At 47.7% G+C, this 17010-nt stretch overlaps 1 protein-coding gene across 1 annotated transcript in view; it reads right to left on the reverse strand.

The window, feature by feature from the left end:
- Positions 1-18: 18 nt before the first annotated feature.
- The window catches only part of MEI1 (meiotic double-stranded break formation protein 1), a gene marked incomplete at its 5' end in the record, with an annotated part of 65116 nt that continues 48124 nt past the window's right edge, over positions 19-17010 (reverse strand). Inside the window, 9 exons of the mRNA XM_079936272.1 lie at positions 19-1253; positions 2042-2154; positions 2345-2476; positions 3425-3531; positions 4133-4214; positions 9764-9939; positions 10125-10206; positions 12797-12957; positions 13229-13339. Of these exons, the coding sequence (XP_079792398.1) occupies positions 1208-1253; positions 2042-2154; positions 2345-2476; positions 3425-3531; positions 4133-4214; positions 9764-9939; positions 10125-10206; positions 12797-12957; positions 13229-13339 (1010 nt within the window). The 3' untranslated portion in view covers positions 19-1207. The remainder of the gene's footprint in view (positions 1254-2041; positions 2155-2344; positions 2477-3424; positions 3532-4132; positions 4215-9763; positions 9940-10124; positions 10207-12796; positions 12958-13228; positions 13340-17010) is intronic.

A 17010-nucleotide genomic window follows, 5' to 3' on the forward strand; every position in this document is an offset into this window, starting at 1 on the left:
GCCGCGTTGAGGTGTGGTTGGAGGAGATAGTCAGCCTGCGGTGTGTGTCGGACGCATCAGCAATGAGGCCCTGACCCCTGCAGGCTGGGCGGCCTCCCCAGCGCCCTCCCCGAAACTGTTTCGTTAGCTGAGTTGTTTTTTTTTTTTTTTTTAATATTTATTTGGCTGCACCGGGTCTTAGCTGCGGCGCGTGGGATGTTTAGTTGCATGTGAGAATCTACTTCCCTGACCAGGGATCAAACCCCGGCGCCCTGCATTGGGAGCGGGGAGTCTTAGACAGTGGACCACCAGGGCCGTACCAGCTGAGTGTTTTTTAAACTGCAGTTGTCAAGATCAGTTTAGTGGGTCGTGGCTAACACTTTTTTCTTTTTAAGTAACGTGCAGTGCAGAGTTGGGGCATACCCTGCTCGCCCCTCGGATCCACCAAGTTCTAACCCAAGTTCGTGGGGTCCTTCCCTGTCCTATCATTAGGATGGAGTTCAGCCCAGTTTTGCGTAGGGTCAGTCCAGCCAGACCCAAGGGCTAGCCAAGTACAGGCACCGGGGCCCTGGCAGACTGGCAGGAAGGGAGTTAAAGGCCCTGGTGAGCTGAGCTCAGAACATGTGCGGGCAGTTGTGGAGGGCAGACATTGAAAGACGTGTGTGCACAAATACACGCTCTGAGGAGGGCCGGGAGAGAAAGGAACACTGGGGACCTACTTTAGCCAGGGAAGAGCTGAGCTGGGCAGTTTCCCTCAGCTAGGAAAGCTGAGGTTTTGACCTGCTCACCTTCCTTGCCTGGAAATTGTACCTCTCTCCACTTTCACCTGAGGTGAAGCAGCAGGTAAAGTACTTCCTAGAGCACTTGGACCACAGCAGCACCAAACACATGGCCTTTCTCTGCCCCTTCTGCCCCAAGGATGGCCTGACTGACGTCTTCAACTGAGGTAACCAGCTGGTGTTAGCAGAACAAATCCCTCCCCTTCTCTCCCTGAGGCCATCCATCCTGGCTGAGGAACCAGCTGGAGGGAGCCAAGGTAAGTCCAAAGGGAAATGTTTTTGGAGAGCCCACACAGGCATGTGAGTATATCACTATTTCCTATTTCAACAATGGAGTAAATGGCTCCAGATGCACGGCTGCAGTTGTCATCCATTTCCCCCAAACCAGTGTGCCCTGACTTTGTCTTCTCCAGGTCTCAGTTCTGTTTCTGGGCCTTCAGGTCCTGAGATCAGTCTCTGATGTGGGACAGGGATACAGCCACTCCTCCCAGGCAGCTGGCAGCAAACATGAGAGGAGAATAGCAGGGAGGTGGGGCCAGCCATGGGAGAACCACACTTCCAGGGCCCAAAAAGGCAAAAACAGACAAGAGCAGAGGTGCACCTGAGAAGAGTGGGATGGATTCTAAAACTGGGACCTGAACACCTGGGCTGGGTAGTTGCTATACATCAGGGAACGTTCCATGGAAAGGGTTAGGAGGAGAGCCAGGGAGGCCACACACACACCTCCAGACCACAGGGTCTCTGGAGCACCCCAACAACCCCTCAGAGGGCCAGTGAGCACTGCCCACAGCCCCAGGCTTTCTCAGGGATGTGCCAGTCACCCAGCACCCTCCCCCACCGTGTTGTGCTTAGGGCAGCATCTATGCCAACCGGGCTTGGGCAACTTTCTCCAAAGCTCCTGGGGAAGGACTACCTCCCTTCTGAGTCTGGTGATATGACTTTGGAGATGGTCATGTCTGGGGTCAGATCCTGATGCTATCACTGTGTGATTCTGGGCACGTCATTTAACCTCTCTGAGCTAAGTTACAACTGTGTTAACACTCGTAGCTACTGTGAGGATTAGATACAGTGCATGTAACATGACTGGCCCTCGGTAGGAACTTAATAAACAGAGCAAGTCATTGTCCTTGCTACCACTGTTAATTCTTCTCGCTGACCCCTGCTTGCCGTAGAAGACAGGGCTGTAGACAGTGCAACTCTCTGTCCTGAAGCATGACGTTATAGCTTCCCATTACCTGGGTGACCCTGCTCAGGTCAAAGCTCCCAGATGCAAGAAAGGATACATCATGTCCTGTAGGGGCGGCTGGGCCGTGGAGGCCCTGGGGGAAAGACCCTCCAAGGAGGCCTGCAGGGTCTGGGCCATGCTATGATCAGCCAGGAGGCCCATGCTCTGGACCTGCGGGGAGAAGAGGGTAGGGAAGACAGGCTTTCTCAGTGCCCACTCCATAGAGGCCCTCTCTACCCTCCACCCCCTGCACTCCTGACCTCCCACTGGCTGCTGTGACTAGAGCTCCCCACCTCCACAGGGAAGATGATACAAAGGGTCTGGCCTCACAGTGGCTAAATAGCATCCCCTTTCCACCCACCTGCAGAAAGAAGCCACGCAGAGCCTGCAGTGTGGTGCTGGAGAGGGTAGAGAGGTCAGCCAAAGCTGCGCCTTGCAGAACATGGCCCACCTCTTCACGAGAGAGGATGCTGCTGCTCCGGAACCGCACAAACTGGCCCAGGGAGAGAAGGCCCAAACATGTAGTGATTCGGCATCTCCTTCATTCACAGGTATTTGCTGTGCCCTGCTGGGCTCAGCACTGGGCTGGGGGCATGGATCTGAAGCCCACAGAACTCTGCCTTCAAGAGCTCAGTGTTGGTAGGCAGGGGTGGGGTTGTGTCACAGGAGAGTGAGGTAATGAGGAGGATTGCAAGACCCTGAGAGTTTGCTCTGCTGACCCCTTCAGTCCCACCACTCCTACCCTGCCCCTCACACTAGACTATGTGTGGTTACCCAGACACACCACCACATTCTCGTATATCTGCTGTTCTCACTTCAATACTGTACCTGCAATACTTTTCCTTCTCTTTGCCTATTAATCCTTCAAGCCTCAGCTAAAATGTTACCTTCACTGCTGAATGTTTTCATTTTATTAAAGAAATACAGGCATTAACTGGGTGCTTACTATATTCTTACTCACTTCTCCCTCACAGCTCTGGCAGAAGCAATTACTCTTTTCTCTGGGTTCCTACACCAACCATTGATTTATTCATTGATCCACTTTACTATCATTCACAGGCTTGCTGCCTTGTTTATTCAGTGGGCACTTACCGTGTTCTAGGCACTTAGCATTATCTTCTACTCTTCCATTAATAACCATATTTTAACTATGAATTTCCTTGTCTATCTCCTTCTCTAGACTGAGGGACCTTTAAGGAAGAACATTTGGCTCACTGACATCTTTGGTACCTAGCACAGGATCTGGCAGGTGGTGGGCAGGCCTGGTCAATGTTTCATGAGTGAATGAGAAAGAATGTCTGGGTAGTCTGGGCAGAGGAGATGTGGGCATTCAGAGGAATTCCCTAGGCAGGCTTCTTGTAGGGTGAAGGCTCATCCAGCCCCTCTACCTTCTTGGAGGATGGCATTCTTCAGACCACAGGACCATCCTTTCTGCACTTACCAGGGTCATGAGCCTCAAGATCTCAGCTCTGAGGAAGGAATTCTCTCCAGCATCCAGGAGGGTAAATAGCAAAAACCGATTCCAGGGCTGGGAGGCCACATGGAGTGCTATGGGAAACACCAGTCAACCGTGTGTTGTTAATGCTGCTTTTCTAAAGGCCTTGAAACATTGCTAAAGAAAACTTTCTCCTATTGGCTCAAAAAAGGGTTGCTCAGCAAAGGCAGGGCATTGGACAAGCTGACCCCAGGGCGTTTCTTTCTCCTGGGCTTCTATCCACCCATGCTGCCTGGCACAGGGAGACCACATATCCCACTATTGTGGGAGGCAGGCAACAGGAAGAGTTCTGCCACTTAAGAGCTATGTGACCTTGGTTGGGGCAAGTTGCTTAACCTCCCTGAACCTCGGTGTCCTCATCTGTATGATGGGCATGGCAGTGCCCTTGCAGTATTGTTAAAAGAATTAAACAAAATGAGTGTGAATCAGGGAGCTCCCTGGTGGCCTAATGGTTAGGATTCTGGGCTTTCACTGCCATGGCCTGGGCTCAATCCCTGGTTGGGGAACTGAGATCCTGCAAGCCACATGGCTTGGCCAAAAAAAATGAGTGTGAATCATAGAACAGAGGATGGGAGTCTGGGGTGGGAGGGTGGCAGGTGCTGGCCCCGTCCAATCTCCCCCATGGGAACATCAGAGAATGGGGAGGGTTTCTACCGACGTCTGGACTCCGGGCATGCAGGTAGTCAAGCAAGGCCTCCAGGCAGCCAACACAAGCGTGGGACAACAGAGGGTCCTTCTGCAAGAAAACAACAAAAACAAAAACCCCACAGAAGTTCACGTCCGGTTTTGCTACCAGTGGATTTTGGTGCCAACCAAGAAAAAAACATTTGGTTTTCAAAACAATTTAGATTTCAGAATTTCAGATTTGGGATTGTGGCTCTGTAGATAATCAAGAAATGTTTGTTGGTTTCATCTCTCACCCACACACACAAAGCACGGTGCTTATTATACTGATGATTTACCTACATTTGAGAGACTGTTTTGCTTCAGAAAAGGATGGGCCCTGGGCCCCATTAAGAGATTCACAGATTACAGATTCTGTAAGAGCCACACAGTTTATCTAAGCCAATGCATGTAAATCTTTTTGTAAAGCAGCAGAACCTTTCATCAAACAAAATTTTATGCTCTAATAAGCATAAGAAAAGAACTTAGGGTTAGGGAGATGCAAATTAAAACCACCTTGAGATACCACTACACACTCATCAACAGCTAAAACTGACTGACAGTACCAAGTGTTGGCAAGAATGTGAAGCAATTGGAACTCTCATGCACTCCTGATGGGAAGGAAAAATGGTGCAGCCACTAATGGCAGTCTGATGGCTTTTTTTTTTTAATTAATTTATTTATTTGGCTGTGTTCGGTTGTCGTTGCTGCACACGGGCTTTCTCCAGTTGCGGCGAGCAGGGGCCACTCCTCATTGTGGTGCGCAGGCTTCTCATTGTGGTGGCTTCTCTTATTACGGAGCACGGGCTCTAGGCGCGCAGGCTTCAGTAGTTGTGGCACGCAGGCTCAGTAGTTGTGGCTCATGGGCTCTAGAGCTCAGGCTCGGCAGCTGTGGTGACAGGCTCTGTTGCTCCGTGGCATGTGGTTCTTCCCAGACCAAGGATCAAACCCGTGTCCCCTGCATTGACAGGAGGATTCCCAACCACTGTGCCACCAGGGAAGTCCCAGTCTGATGGTTTCTTATAAAGTTAAACATACACTTACCATATGTGGTAGGCAGAATTTTAAGATGGTCCCATGACCTTTGCTCCCAGATGTTATTCCCGTGATTAGGTTACATTACATGGCAAAAGGGAGATTGTTTGGGTGGGCCAAATCTAATTACACCAGTGCTTTAAAAGCAGAGTTTTCTCTGGCTGGTAGCAGAAAAAGAACCAGAGAGTCCAGAAGTGTGAGAAGGACTCAACATGCATTGCTGGTTTGAAGATGGAGGGGCTGTGTGAGAAAAAATGTGTGTAGCCTTAAAGAGCTGAAAGACCCACCCACCCCCAACAGGAGGATGAAGTGGATTCTTTCCCAGCTCTCCCAAATAAGCACCCAGCCTGACCAATACCTTGATTTCAGCTTTGTGAGACCCTAAGCAGAGAACCTGGTCGAGCCCACCCAGACTTCTGACGTAGAGAACTGTCAGATAATAAATGGGTGTTGTGTTAAGCCATTACATTTGTGATATGTAGTTACACAGCAATAGAAAACTAATATGTCATTTGACCCACCAATCCCACTCCTAGGTATTTATCCAAGAGAAATAAAAATGGATATTCACAAAGACTTGTACTCCAGTCTTTATTCATGATAGCCAAAAATCTTTAAGTCCCAAATATCTGTCGGTAGGTGAGTGGATCAACAAATTGTGGAATAGCCACATAAGGGGCTACTACTCACCAATAAAAAGAAATGAAGTACTGATAACACAATATAAATGAATCTCAAAAGCATTAAGCTAAGTGAAAGAAGATAGACATATAAGACCACATACTTTATTTATGTGGAATTTTATTTTATTTTTTTTATTTTATTTATGTGGAATTTTATTTTATTTTTGTGGAATTCTAGAAATGGTAAAACTGTAGTGCCAGAAAGCAGATCTGTGTTTGCCAAGGGTCAGGGATGGGGAGAGGGGACTGACTAAACAGGGGTCCAAGGGAACTTTTTGTGGTGATGGAAATCTATACCAGGATTGTGGTGGTGTTTACAAAACTGTATATGTTTGTCAAAACTCATCTAGTTGTACATTTTAAAATCAGTGAATTTTATTGCATGTAAGTTATATCTCAATAAAACTGATTTTTTAAAATGTAAAGACAAACTAACAACACCAACAAAAATCCTATGCTCTCCTCATGCTATTTTTTGGAAGGTAGCAACCTGGAGGTTAACGTATGGGGCAGACTTGGGTTTGAAGCCTTGCTTGGTCACTTACCATCTTGTGTGATCCTGGCCAAGGTTACTTGATTTTGCTAAGTGGGGATAAAAGGATTACTTGGGCTGCCAAGAGGGTAAGATGAGCAATGCATACAGAGGGTTTAACCAGTGCTTGGCACAGAGTTAACACTCAAAAAATGGTAACTATACTGAAGGAAAAAAAAAAAAATCAGTTGGAAATTAATCCCAGGCAATGACTTGTTTATTTATGTATTTATACTATACAGGTAAATCATAGGATAAATATTCTTCCCACTGTTTAAAATTCTACTAAGATCCTATACTAAAATAACTCTGTTATATTTTTTTAAAAAATGGTGAATATCTTAGTGAAACGTATAATAGGGGAAACACTATCGCTCTTTAACAACCCCTAAGTCTCCTTCACAGGATCCGTAAGGTCTTTAAGACCTACAGTTTGAAGTGGTTGAGCTAATTCACTAACCTCATTTTACAGCTGAGAAAACTGAGGCCCAGAGAGAAAATACTTGACCTGAGGACACCTGAGTGGTAGGTGGCAGGTCTAGAAACAAACCCTAGGCCTTGTGCCCTTTCTCCTTCTCTAATCTAAAATTAACTCTTAACCAGTGGGCACTTCCACCCTTTTCCCAGGTACCTAAGATTAGCCAGTTCAAAAGTAACCTCTCCTGTGGAGCCTTCCTTGATTCAAATAATAGGTCATTTTGCCATTAATTATAATTTCTTGTGTTTCCTGCAATCTGTGAGTGCTTAAATGGCTGAAACAGCATCATATTCATTTCTGCGTCCTCATTCACTCATTCAACAAACATTACTGAATGCCAATTCTGTGGGAGGCTTTATGCTGGGTATTGAGTATAAGGGAATCATTTTCCCACTCTCTGTTTTGAATATTAAAACAGGAACTTCAGGGCTTCCCTGGTGGTGCAGTGGCTGAGAGTCCGCCTGCCGATGCAGGGGACATGGGTTCATGCCCCGGTCCGGGAAGATCCCACATGCCGCGGAATGGCTGGGCCCGTGAGCCATGGCCGCTGAGCCTGCGCGTCCGGAGCCTGTGCTCCGCAACGGGAGAGACCATAGCAGTGAGAGGCCCACGTAACGCAAAAAAAAAAAAAAAACAAAAAACAGGAACTTCAGCCCTTTCAGAAACATTGGAGAGAAAGCATTTGCCCTTCCTCCCACCTCTAACTGGCTTCTCCTCACCCAACGAGAGATTTATCTAACAAGTGAGATGCTAGCTTAACACCTACTGAGCCATCAGGGCAGGACTAAGGTATTAAAGGTCATGCTCCCAGGAACTCAGACTCTTAAGATCTTGGCCAGCTGGCTAAGTGTCCAACATGGACATTATTGGAAATGCAAACACAATTTACCTGCCTATGGGCTCCCGGTCTGGCCCAAGGGAAGGAGGGTAGTTAAAAAATCCTTTTGGATAAGATATGATAAAGCAAGCATAGTAAAATGTTAATGGAAGAATGTACATGGTGGGTATATGAGTGTTCACTGTAAAATTCTTTCGTCTTTGCTGTATGTTTGAAAAATCTCAGACGAAAAAAAAGCCCGTTCCGACCTTAAGTCCCAGCTACATTCTACTATGGTGTTTGTCAGCAATAAAGCTGATGCTTTGGTTCTCATTTGATTCGTGATTTCCCAGCTGGATTTGAACCCACAAGGGGAAGGAGACACAAAGATTAACCAGACACAGTCCCTTCCTCTGAGGAGCTCACAGCCTGGGGAAGACCGATATGAAAATGGGAACTCACAACAGAGAGAGATAAGTGCTATACGTGATAGAGGTCTGATCCATGAAGAGCACAGAGCCTTTGAATAGATGTGCTGGCAGGACAAGACACGGCATCCGCACAGCGCCCACTTCAGGAGCCTTCTCTACATCCTCACATTTCCCCACTTCCCCCAACCTGTGCACAGGCCCAGTGGGGATCAATCCTTGAACATAATCTCCCACAATCAACAGCCATATCAAATATGTCTGTCATTATCTGGGCGGCCAGCGGAGACCACTCATATCAAGGCCCCGCCCCCTCCCCCCCCCACCACCACCGAGGAAGTCTCTGCAACTCCTCTCACTCGTTTGCTGGCTGCCCCCACCTCCCTCTTCTTGCCCATGATGCCTTGCCATCAGACTAGACCACGTGGATCTGTGACCGTCGGTCTTGGGCAAGCTTTAAGGAGCAGGAAAAGAGAGTCCAAGTCTAACTAAAACAGCATAAACATCTGGGGCCTTGGTCACCCTACAGTGACCAGCTCATATTTGAAAATAACAGACAATAAGCTCCTTGAAAGAGAAGAAGGTCTCAGGGAATCATGGGTGGGAATGGGCCAGAGGGCCAAGGACAGGGAATGAGTCCATATCAGAGGACGAAATTGTGCTGCCATCAAGATCAATCCCATCTCTGATGCCCCCTACCCTCGGGGACCTAGGACAAGTCACTTGATATTTCCAGCCCAGCTCAAGCACCTCCCCCAGAAAGTCTTCTCTGACAGCCAGCCTCACAGTCACCCTACACCAGCCTGTAATGTACGTCCTGTGCCCCCACTGTGCAGTGCTTCCCTTCAACCCAGCACTGCCCACTCTGTGTTAGCACCTCTTATCCACATGGCACCATCCACCGCCCCCTGAAACTGTGAACTTCTCAAAGGCGGGAATCTGATCGATCTCCATGCCCCCACCACCCGTCACAGTATGTGACTGCTGGGTAAACTATGATCTCCAAGAATCCTCTAAGCTGTAAAACACAAACCCCTCTGAGGTGGACATCTACTGTTTTGCTTGTCCAGGATCCATTCCTCCTCCTTCTAAGAACAGTTTTCTCTTGCAGAACCATTCCTCTCTTATGTTTAGTCCATGTGAGTTAGGGAGAGCTGACCATATGCCCCAGCCTCCAGGAGAGGACACTCACCCAAGGCAGGTCAATCAGAGCATCCCATGTTTTGGGCATAGTGACTGCCACATTACCAAGCCAGGCTAATGAGACTCAATTCTGGGGACTACGAGGAAAGAGAAACTTTCTTTCTGCTGGAAGGACATAAGCCAGGAGCTGCTGCTGGTCATCCTACCAATCCCATGAGAATAAAGCTGAGAGAGAAATGCAGAGCCAAGAGATGGAGACAGAGTTCTGATGACACTGTTTGAGCCTCTGGGATCCCAGCTGTGCCTGAAGTCAGTTTTGACCCCTGGACTTCTCAGTTATGAGACAATTTGAGTTTCATTTCTGTCACTGAAACTTTAAAACCAGTCAAACCTCTCTCTAGGCCTTAGTGGGAATACCAGGATCTTGACAGGCAGCCACCCCTTTCTGCTGTCATCCTGAGAGAAGCAGGCTCCACTGCCAGGGTCCCACTCCACAAAGGCCTTACCTGAACCAGGAGGTTCTGCAGTCCGATGACCAGGGACAGCACTTGTGATGTTCCCAGTGGAGCCAGGACAGTGTCCTCAGGGGCTGGCGGTGGCTGGGTCCCTGAGGGCAGCAGAGCAACCAGGGCAGAGGAGAAGCTTTGTTGCAGGGCTGTCCGCAGGAAGCGTAAGATGGCAGCTGAAAGTAGAAAACGCCTTACACCCAGTTCTTGCCTCATTCCCCTCCTCCCCACCAGCGCTGTCATGGGGAAGACCACGGGGATAATAAAGGGGTGATCGCGGACTGGTCTGGGTGGGGTGGTCTCATCTCAGAATCTAGGGGAAAGGTTTTTCCTCTCCTGCTAGAGGCCCTTGGTCCCACACCTGAGAGCAGCGCAGCCTTTTTCTTCGGAAAGCTGAGGGCCTTCAATACTTGGTCCAGTTCCACAGACAGTGTCTGATGAACCTGGCAGGGCAGAGGGTAAAGGGGTAACCCCCACATTCTGGGAGCTTGGGCAGAAAACCACCTGCTACAATATCTTTTACCCCCCCTACACATACCCGCTGCATCCAGAAGGACAGAGGAGGCCACACAGAGTCTTGTGAGCCTCACGGATCCTGGGTTCAGGAGCTTGAGGAGGAAAATCAAGCCCAGACCTGGAGAACCCTGCTTCTCCCAAGTGTCCCCCATCCTCAGAGAGCTCCTGCACCAGGGAGTCTTCCCCAGCCTTAGCTGTGGGTCAGTCTCCTCTTGAGCCCACCAACCACCTAACTCAGATCTGGAGTCCAATGGCCCGGAATCAAAATCCTGGCTCTGCCACTTGCCAGCTGTATGGCCGTGGGCAAGTCACCGCACTGCACCTCTCTCAGCCTGCCTTACTTCCTTCACCTATGAAAAGGGAACAGTGCCACCTGCTTTCACTCTCTCCAGAGCTATCGTGAAGAAGAGCTGAGGACCAGCATCGTGAATATGCTCCTTAATGTCAAAGCAATGACCATACTGAGGGGTTAGTTTGGGTGACAGGTTCAAAGCTGTGAGTCTGCTCTGCTCTCCTTACCCAGAACATACGCTGCCTGAAGGCAGCTTTTCCTCTACTTGGATCTACAAGTGCTTGGCACAAAGCAATTCCTCAAAAATGCTTGTTAGGGCTTCCCTTGTGGCGCAGTGGTTAAGAATCCACCTATCAATGCAGGGGACACGAGTTCGAGCCCTGGTATGGGAATATCCCACATGCCATGGAGCAACTAAGCCCGTGCACCACATCTACTGAGCCTGTGCTCTAGAGCCCGCGAGCCACAACTACTGAAGCCCGCGCGCCTAGAGCCCGTGCTCCAGAACAAGAGAAGCCACCACAACAAAGAGTAGCCCCCCCGCTCTCTGCAACTAGAGAAAGCCCGCGCACAGCAACAAAGACCCAACACAGCCAAAAAAAAAAAAAAAAAAATGCTTGTTAGCTGGTGGAATTGGCAGGTTCCAGGCAGAAGAACCAACTTGTATAAAGGTATGGAGATGCCATACTAATCTAAGATGTAAACAGAGGAAGCTGTGTGTGGAGGTTATATGGGAACTCTGTGCTATCTGCTCAATGTTTTTGTAAATCTAAAACTGTCCTAAAAATAATAGCTATTAAAAATCAACCAAAAACAAACAAAAAATGTACTGAGATGTGAAAGAGCACAGTTGACTGGGAGAAGAGCAAACACTTGGTCAGAAGACAGGAAAGGAGGGTAGAATGGCAGAAAGTAAGGCTGCAGAGGGGCCTGGTAGGAAGGGTCTCAGCAGCTATGAGGAGAACAAAAAGGCTGCTGAAGGACAGTGAGCAGAGGGTAAGTGTGGACAGACCGTGGCCATAGGGATAGGAGCGGTGGAGCAAGGGAGAGGCTGGAGGCCAGAAGATTGTGAATAGGCCATATCAGTGGTGAGGATGAATGATCAGGCCTGAACTAGGGCAGAGGGGAGAACGTAGAGTAGAGATAGTTACGTAATTGGCTAGTTATGAGCTGAGGGCCAGGGCAGAACCAAAAACAAGGTGCAGGCTTCCATCCAGGCAGGTGACTGCAGGGGGAGGGGTGGGCCCAATAGCCGCACATAGGAAAGTAGGAGAGGTTCCTGTCCCAAATCAACCCCATTGGCAACTAGCTGAAGATCTGCTATAGTGTAGATGTGCTACAGCTTACTGAAACCCTAGAGGCCAAACTTGAAAACTCACTTCACTTCTACACAAATGAGTGTGTGCCTGGCATTAGATTGGCACAGAGCTGGGCACAGTGTGAGGATACCTCAAAGGCTAGGAGATGGTTTCTGTCCACTAGGGGCAGCCAGCCTTAGGGAGGAAACACCTGACTGTGAAGCAGCCCACAGAGGAGCTCATGCAGGGCACTAGGATGACAAGGTCATACAAGAGGGAGGGGCTGCGAGGAAACGGGGTGCTCTGTGGATATGTCCATGGCCCTCCTGTTCCCTGCATCACCTTCTCAAACGGTCATATGACAGCTTACACAGTATGGCACTCACAGCTTGCCACCCACAACTTCAAGGTCACACGCTGGATTCTGCCTTCTTGTCCAGTCTGACAGTCCATTCCCTACACTCCAGCCACGCAGTACCTCACCACTCTTCAAATATATATACCAAGTCTTAAATTTGTGCAGCTTCAGGCCTGTGCTCATATCATTCTCTTTGCCTGGAGCACCCTTGCCCCACTATTTTAGCCGGGTACAGTCTTGCTTACCTTTTAGGGCTTTGCTTAAAGATTACAACACAAGTTCCCCAAGTCTGGGGTATATACTGTATTCATTTTTTATTCCTCTGTGCCTAGAATACAGCCTGGCATGCAGGTGATCCATGTGTGCTAAATGGATTAATGTAAACCAACTTGACAACAGCCTTGAATGTTTTTTCCCTGTTTTGTAGGCAAGGAAAATGAAGCTCAGAGAGTTAAATACCTTGCCAAGGTTACACAACTAATAAGCCACAGATCTGGGATCAGAACTCAAGATCTTGTCACTCCTTGAGTGCCACCCATGCCCCAAAGCAACAGGGGTTAGAAACTAACCTGCAGATTGCCATCGTGCTGCTGGGCAGAGAAGGAGGCAGTGAGCAGCCAGGCGGAGCAGAGGAGCTCGGTCCTGGGAGAGCCCTCCTCAGCCCAGGTGAGGGCCAGCGTCTTCTCTAGAAGCTCTATCAGGGCCGTGCTGCTCAAGAGCACTGCAGCAGCTGTAGAGGGTTGGGCAGGGCAGGTGGTGTTTAGTTAGCACCCGATGGGTGCTTCATACACACATGGTGAATGAACAAAAGGATCAGCTTAAGGCTCTAAGTTCCATTTCGGAACCACAGGTTACTGGAACCAGAAAGGACCTTAGGACCATCCGATCCAGCCACACACCCCCTTTTTAATTTTTTTTAGATGGAAAAACTGAGGGCAGCAAGGGCCATAGACACTGCCCAGCACCCTTCCTCTTCACTATGCCAGCCTGGGCCCCAGCACCTCTTTTCTGACTGCCCAGCGTGGTCTGATGAAGGCTCCAATACAGGAAGTTGAAGGAGGGCTGCAGGATGTCCGTGTCAGTGGGACTGCACTTCCCACACAGCTTGCTCACTGCAAGAGATGAGAGTGCCCTGGAGCCCCAGTGCTCAGCACTCCATGGCTTTAGCACACACCAGCACTCACACTTCTTACAGCTAGGGGCCCTCAACTGGCTAATTTCAGATGTCAGTCTTGGGGACCAAGCACAAACTGAGCACCCCTGATATTACGGCCAGTGGAAAGAAACAGTGACAAACCCGAAGGTATGTTCACACCCTCCACCTGAACAAACATCAGGCAAGCAGCCCACAGCTGCACATTAGAACAGACTGCACAAGTGTAGGTGGTCAAAAGGCATCCTATGACAGCACTCATGCCAGCACGGACTCCAGGTTGGAGAGTCTGCAGAGGTCATATAGGCCAACCTGCCACCATCAGCAGAAAGAAGATCCAGTCTCTGAATTCTTCCAGCAACAGGGCACTCACCACCTTCACAGGGGAGCTCTGTAACCGTCAACGTGCAGTTCCCTAAACTTGCCGTATTCTCTCTCTCACATCACCTCCATCTGGCTAACTACTTTCCTCCTATTCAGCAATCAAGGTTCAGCTCAAAGTTCACCTCCCTCATGAAGCCTTAATCTCTCATGGCAAGATTAAACGCCTCTTCATGCTCTGCCAGCCCTCAGCGAGCAGTTACTACGCTGGAGAGTAGACATCTACAGAGCACATCCCTTTCCTCTTGGGAATTACCTCTCCTTGCTCCCCTGCCCCCCACCATCCTAGATATGAAACCTACCTAAGTCTCCATTCCTTTTTTTTTTTTTTTTTTTGCGGTATGCGGGCCTCTCACTGTTGTGGCCTCTCCCATTGCGGAGCACAGGCTCTGGACGCGCAGGCTCAGCGGCCATGGCTCACGGGCCCAGCTGCTCCGCGGCACGTAGGATCTCCCTGGACGGGGGGCACGAACCCATGTCCCCCAAATCGGCAGGCGGACTCTCAACCACTGCGCCACCAGGGAAGCCCAGTTAGATTGTTTATTTGAGATTTTTCTTGTTTCTTTAGGTAGGCTTGTATAGCTATAAACTTCCCTCTTAGAACTGCTTTTGCTGCATCCCATAGGTTTTGGATCGCAGTGTTTTCACTGTCATTTGTCTCTAGGCATTTTTTGATTTCCTCTTTGATATCTTCAGTGATCTCTTGGTTATTTAGTAACATATTGTCTAGCCTCCATGTGTTTGTGTTTTTTACGTTTTTTCCCTGTAATTGATTTCTAATCTCATAGTGTTGTGGTCAGAAAAGATGCTTGATATGGTTTCACTTTTCTTAAATTTACTGAGGCTTGATTTGTGACCCAAGATGTGATCTATCCTGGAGAGTGTTCCATGTGCACTTGAGAAGAAAGTGTAATCTGCTGTTTTGGGATGGAATGTCCTATAAATATCAATTAAATCTATCTGGTCTATTGTGTCATTTAAAGCTTCTGTTTCCTTATTTATTTTCATTTTGGATGATCTGTCCATTGGTGTAAGTGAGGTGTTAAAGTCCCCCACTATTATTGTGTTACTGTTGATTTCCTGTTTTACAGCTGTTAGCAGTTGCCTTATGTATTGAGGTGCTATGTTGGGTGCATATATATTTATAATTGTTATATCTTCTTCTTGGATTGATCCCTTGATCATTATGTAGTGTCCTTCCTTGTCTCTTGCAACATTCTTTATTTTAAAGTCTATTTTATCTGATATGAGTATTGCTACTCCAGCTTTCTTTTGATTTCCATTTGCATGGAATATCTTTTTCCATCCCCTCACTTTCAGTCTGTATGTGTCCCTAGGTCTGAAGTGGGTCTCTTATAGACAGCATATATATGGGTCTTGTTTTTGTATCCATTCAGCAAGCCTGTGTCTTTTGGTTGGAGCATTTAATCCATTAACATTTAAGGTAATTATCAATATGTATGTTCCTATGACCATTTTCTTAATTGTTTTGGGTTTGTTTTTGTAGGTCCTTTTCTTCTCTTGTGTTTCCCAGTTAGAGAAGTTCCTTTAGCATTTGTTGTAGAGCTGGTTTGGTGGTGCTGAATTCTCTTAGCTTTTGCTTGTCTGTAAAGCTTTTGGTTTCTCCATCAAATCTGAATGAGATCCTTGCTGGGTAGAGTAATCTTGTTTTTAGGTTCTTCCCTTTCATCACTTTATTAAGTATATCATGCCACTCCCTTCTGGCTTGTAGAGTTTCTGCTGAGAAATCAGCTGTTAACCTTGTGGGAGCTCCCTTGTATGTTATTTGTCGTTTTTCCCTTGCTGCTTTCAATAATTTTTCTTTGTCTTTAATTTTTGCCAATTTCATTACTATGTGTCTCAGCGTGTTTCTCCTTGGGTTTATGCTGTATGGGACTCTCTGTGCTTCCTAGACTTGGGTGGCTATTTCCTTTCCCATGTTAGGGAAGTTTTCGACTATTCTTCAAATATTTTCTTGGGTCCTTTCTCTCTGTCTTCTCCGTCTGGGACCCCTATAATGCAAATGTTGTTGCGTTTAATGTTGTCCCTGAGGTCTCTTAGGCTGTCTTCATTTCTTTTCATTCTTTTTTCTTTATTCTGTTCCCTGGCAGTGAATTCCACCATTCTGTCTTCCAGGTCACTTATCCGTTCTTCTGCCTGTTATTCTGCTATTGATTCCTTCTAGTGTAGTTTTCATTTCAGTTATTGTATTGTTCATCTCTGTTTGTTTGTTCTTTAATTCTTCTAGGTCTTTGTTAAACATTTCTTGCATCTTCTCAATCTTTGCCTCCATTATTTTTCTGAGGTCCTGGATCATCTTCATTATCGTTATTCTGAATTCTTTTTCTGGAAGGTTGCCTATCTCCACTTCATTTAGTTGTTTTTCTGGGGTTTTATCTTGTTCCTTCATCTGGTACATAGCCCTCTGCCTTTTCATCTTGTCTATCTTTCTGTGAATGTGGTTTTTGATCCACAGGCTGCAGGACCGTAGTTCTTCTTGCTTCTGCTGTCTGCCCCACCATTCACTTTTTTGGCAGCCACAGCACACTTGACTTTGCTTGGCTTGTGGTCAACCAGACAAGCAGGCCCCCCAACCATACCCTCACCTGTGAACTACAGTCCTCTACCCTCAATGCTCTCAAATAAAAGTACTCAAGGGTTATACATAAATGTATATTCATTCACCTGTTTCAGCCTGTTATTTCTCCCTGTTAGAGGCCCTTTCTATTTATTTATTTGGCCACAGTATATGGCTTGTGGGATCTTAGTTCCCCAACCAGGGATCAAACCCATGCCCCCTGCAATGGAAGTGCAGAGCCCTAACCATTGGACAACCAGGGAATTCCTTAGAGGCCCTTTTTTTTTTTTTAGATTACTGCTTTTTTTTTTTAAAAACATCTTTACTGGAGTATAATTGTTTACAATGGTGTGTTAGTTTCTGCTTTATAACAAAGTGAATCAGCTATACATATACATATACATATATCCCCATATCTCCTCCCTCTTTCATCTTCCTCCCACCCTCCCTATCCCACCCCTCTAGGTGGTCACAAAGCACCGAGCTGATCTCCCTGTGCTATGTGGCTGCTTCCCACTAGCTATATATTTTACATTTGGTAGTGTATATATGTCCATGCCACTCTCTCACTTCGTCCCAGCTTACCCTCCCCCTCCCCGTGTCCTCAAGTCCATTCCCTAGAGGCCCTTTTGATGGCTGTTTTTGTCACACACAGACCTCCCTCCCAGTTG

Source organism: Stenella coeruleoalba (genome assembly GCF_951394435.1).
Source record: "Stenella coeruleoalba genome assembly, chromosome: 11".
In the NCBI taxonomy this organism is placed as follows: Eukaryota; Metazoa; Chordata; class Mammalia; order Artiodactyla; family Delphinidae; genus Stenella; species Stenella coeruleoalba.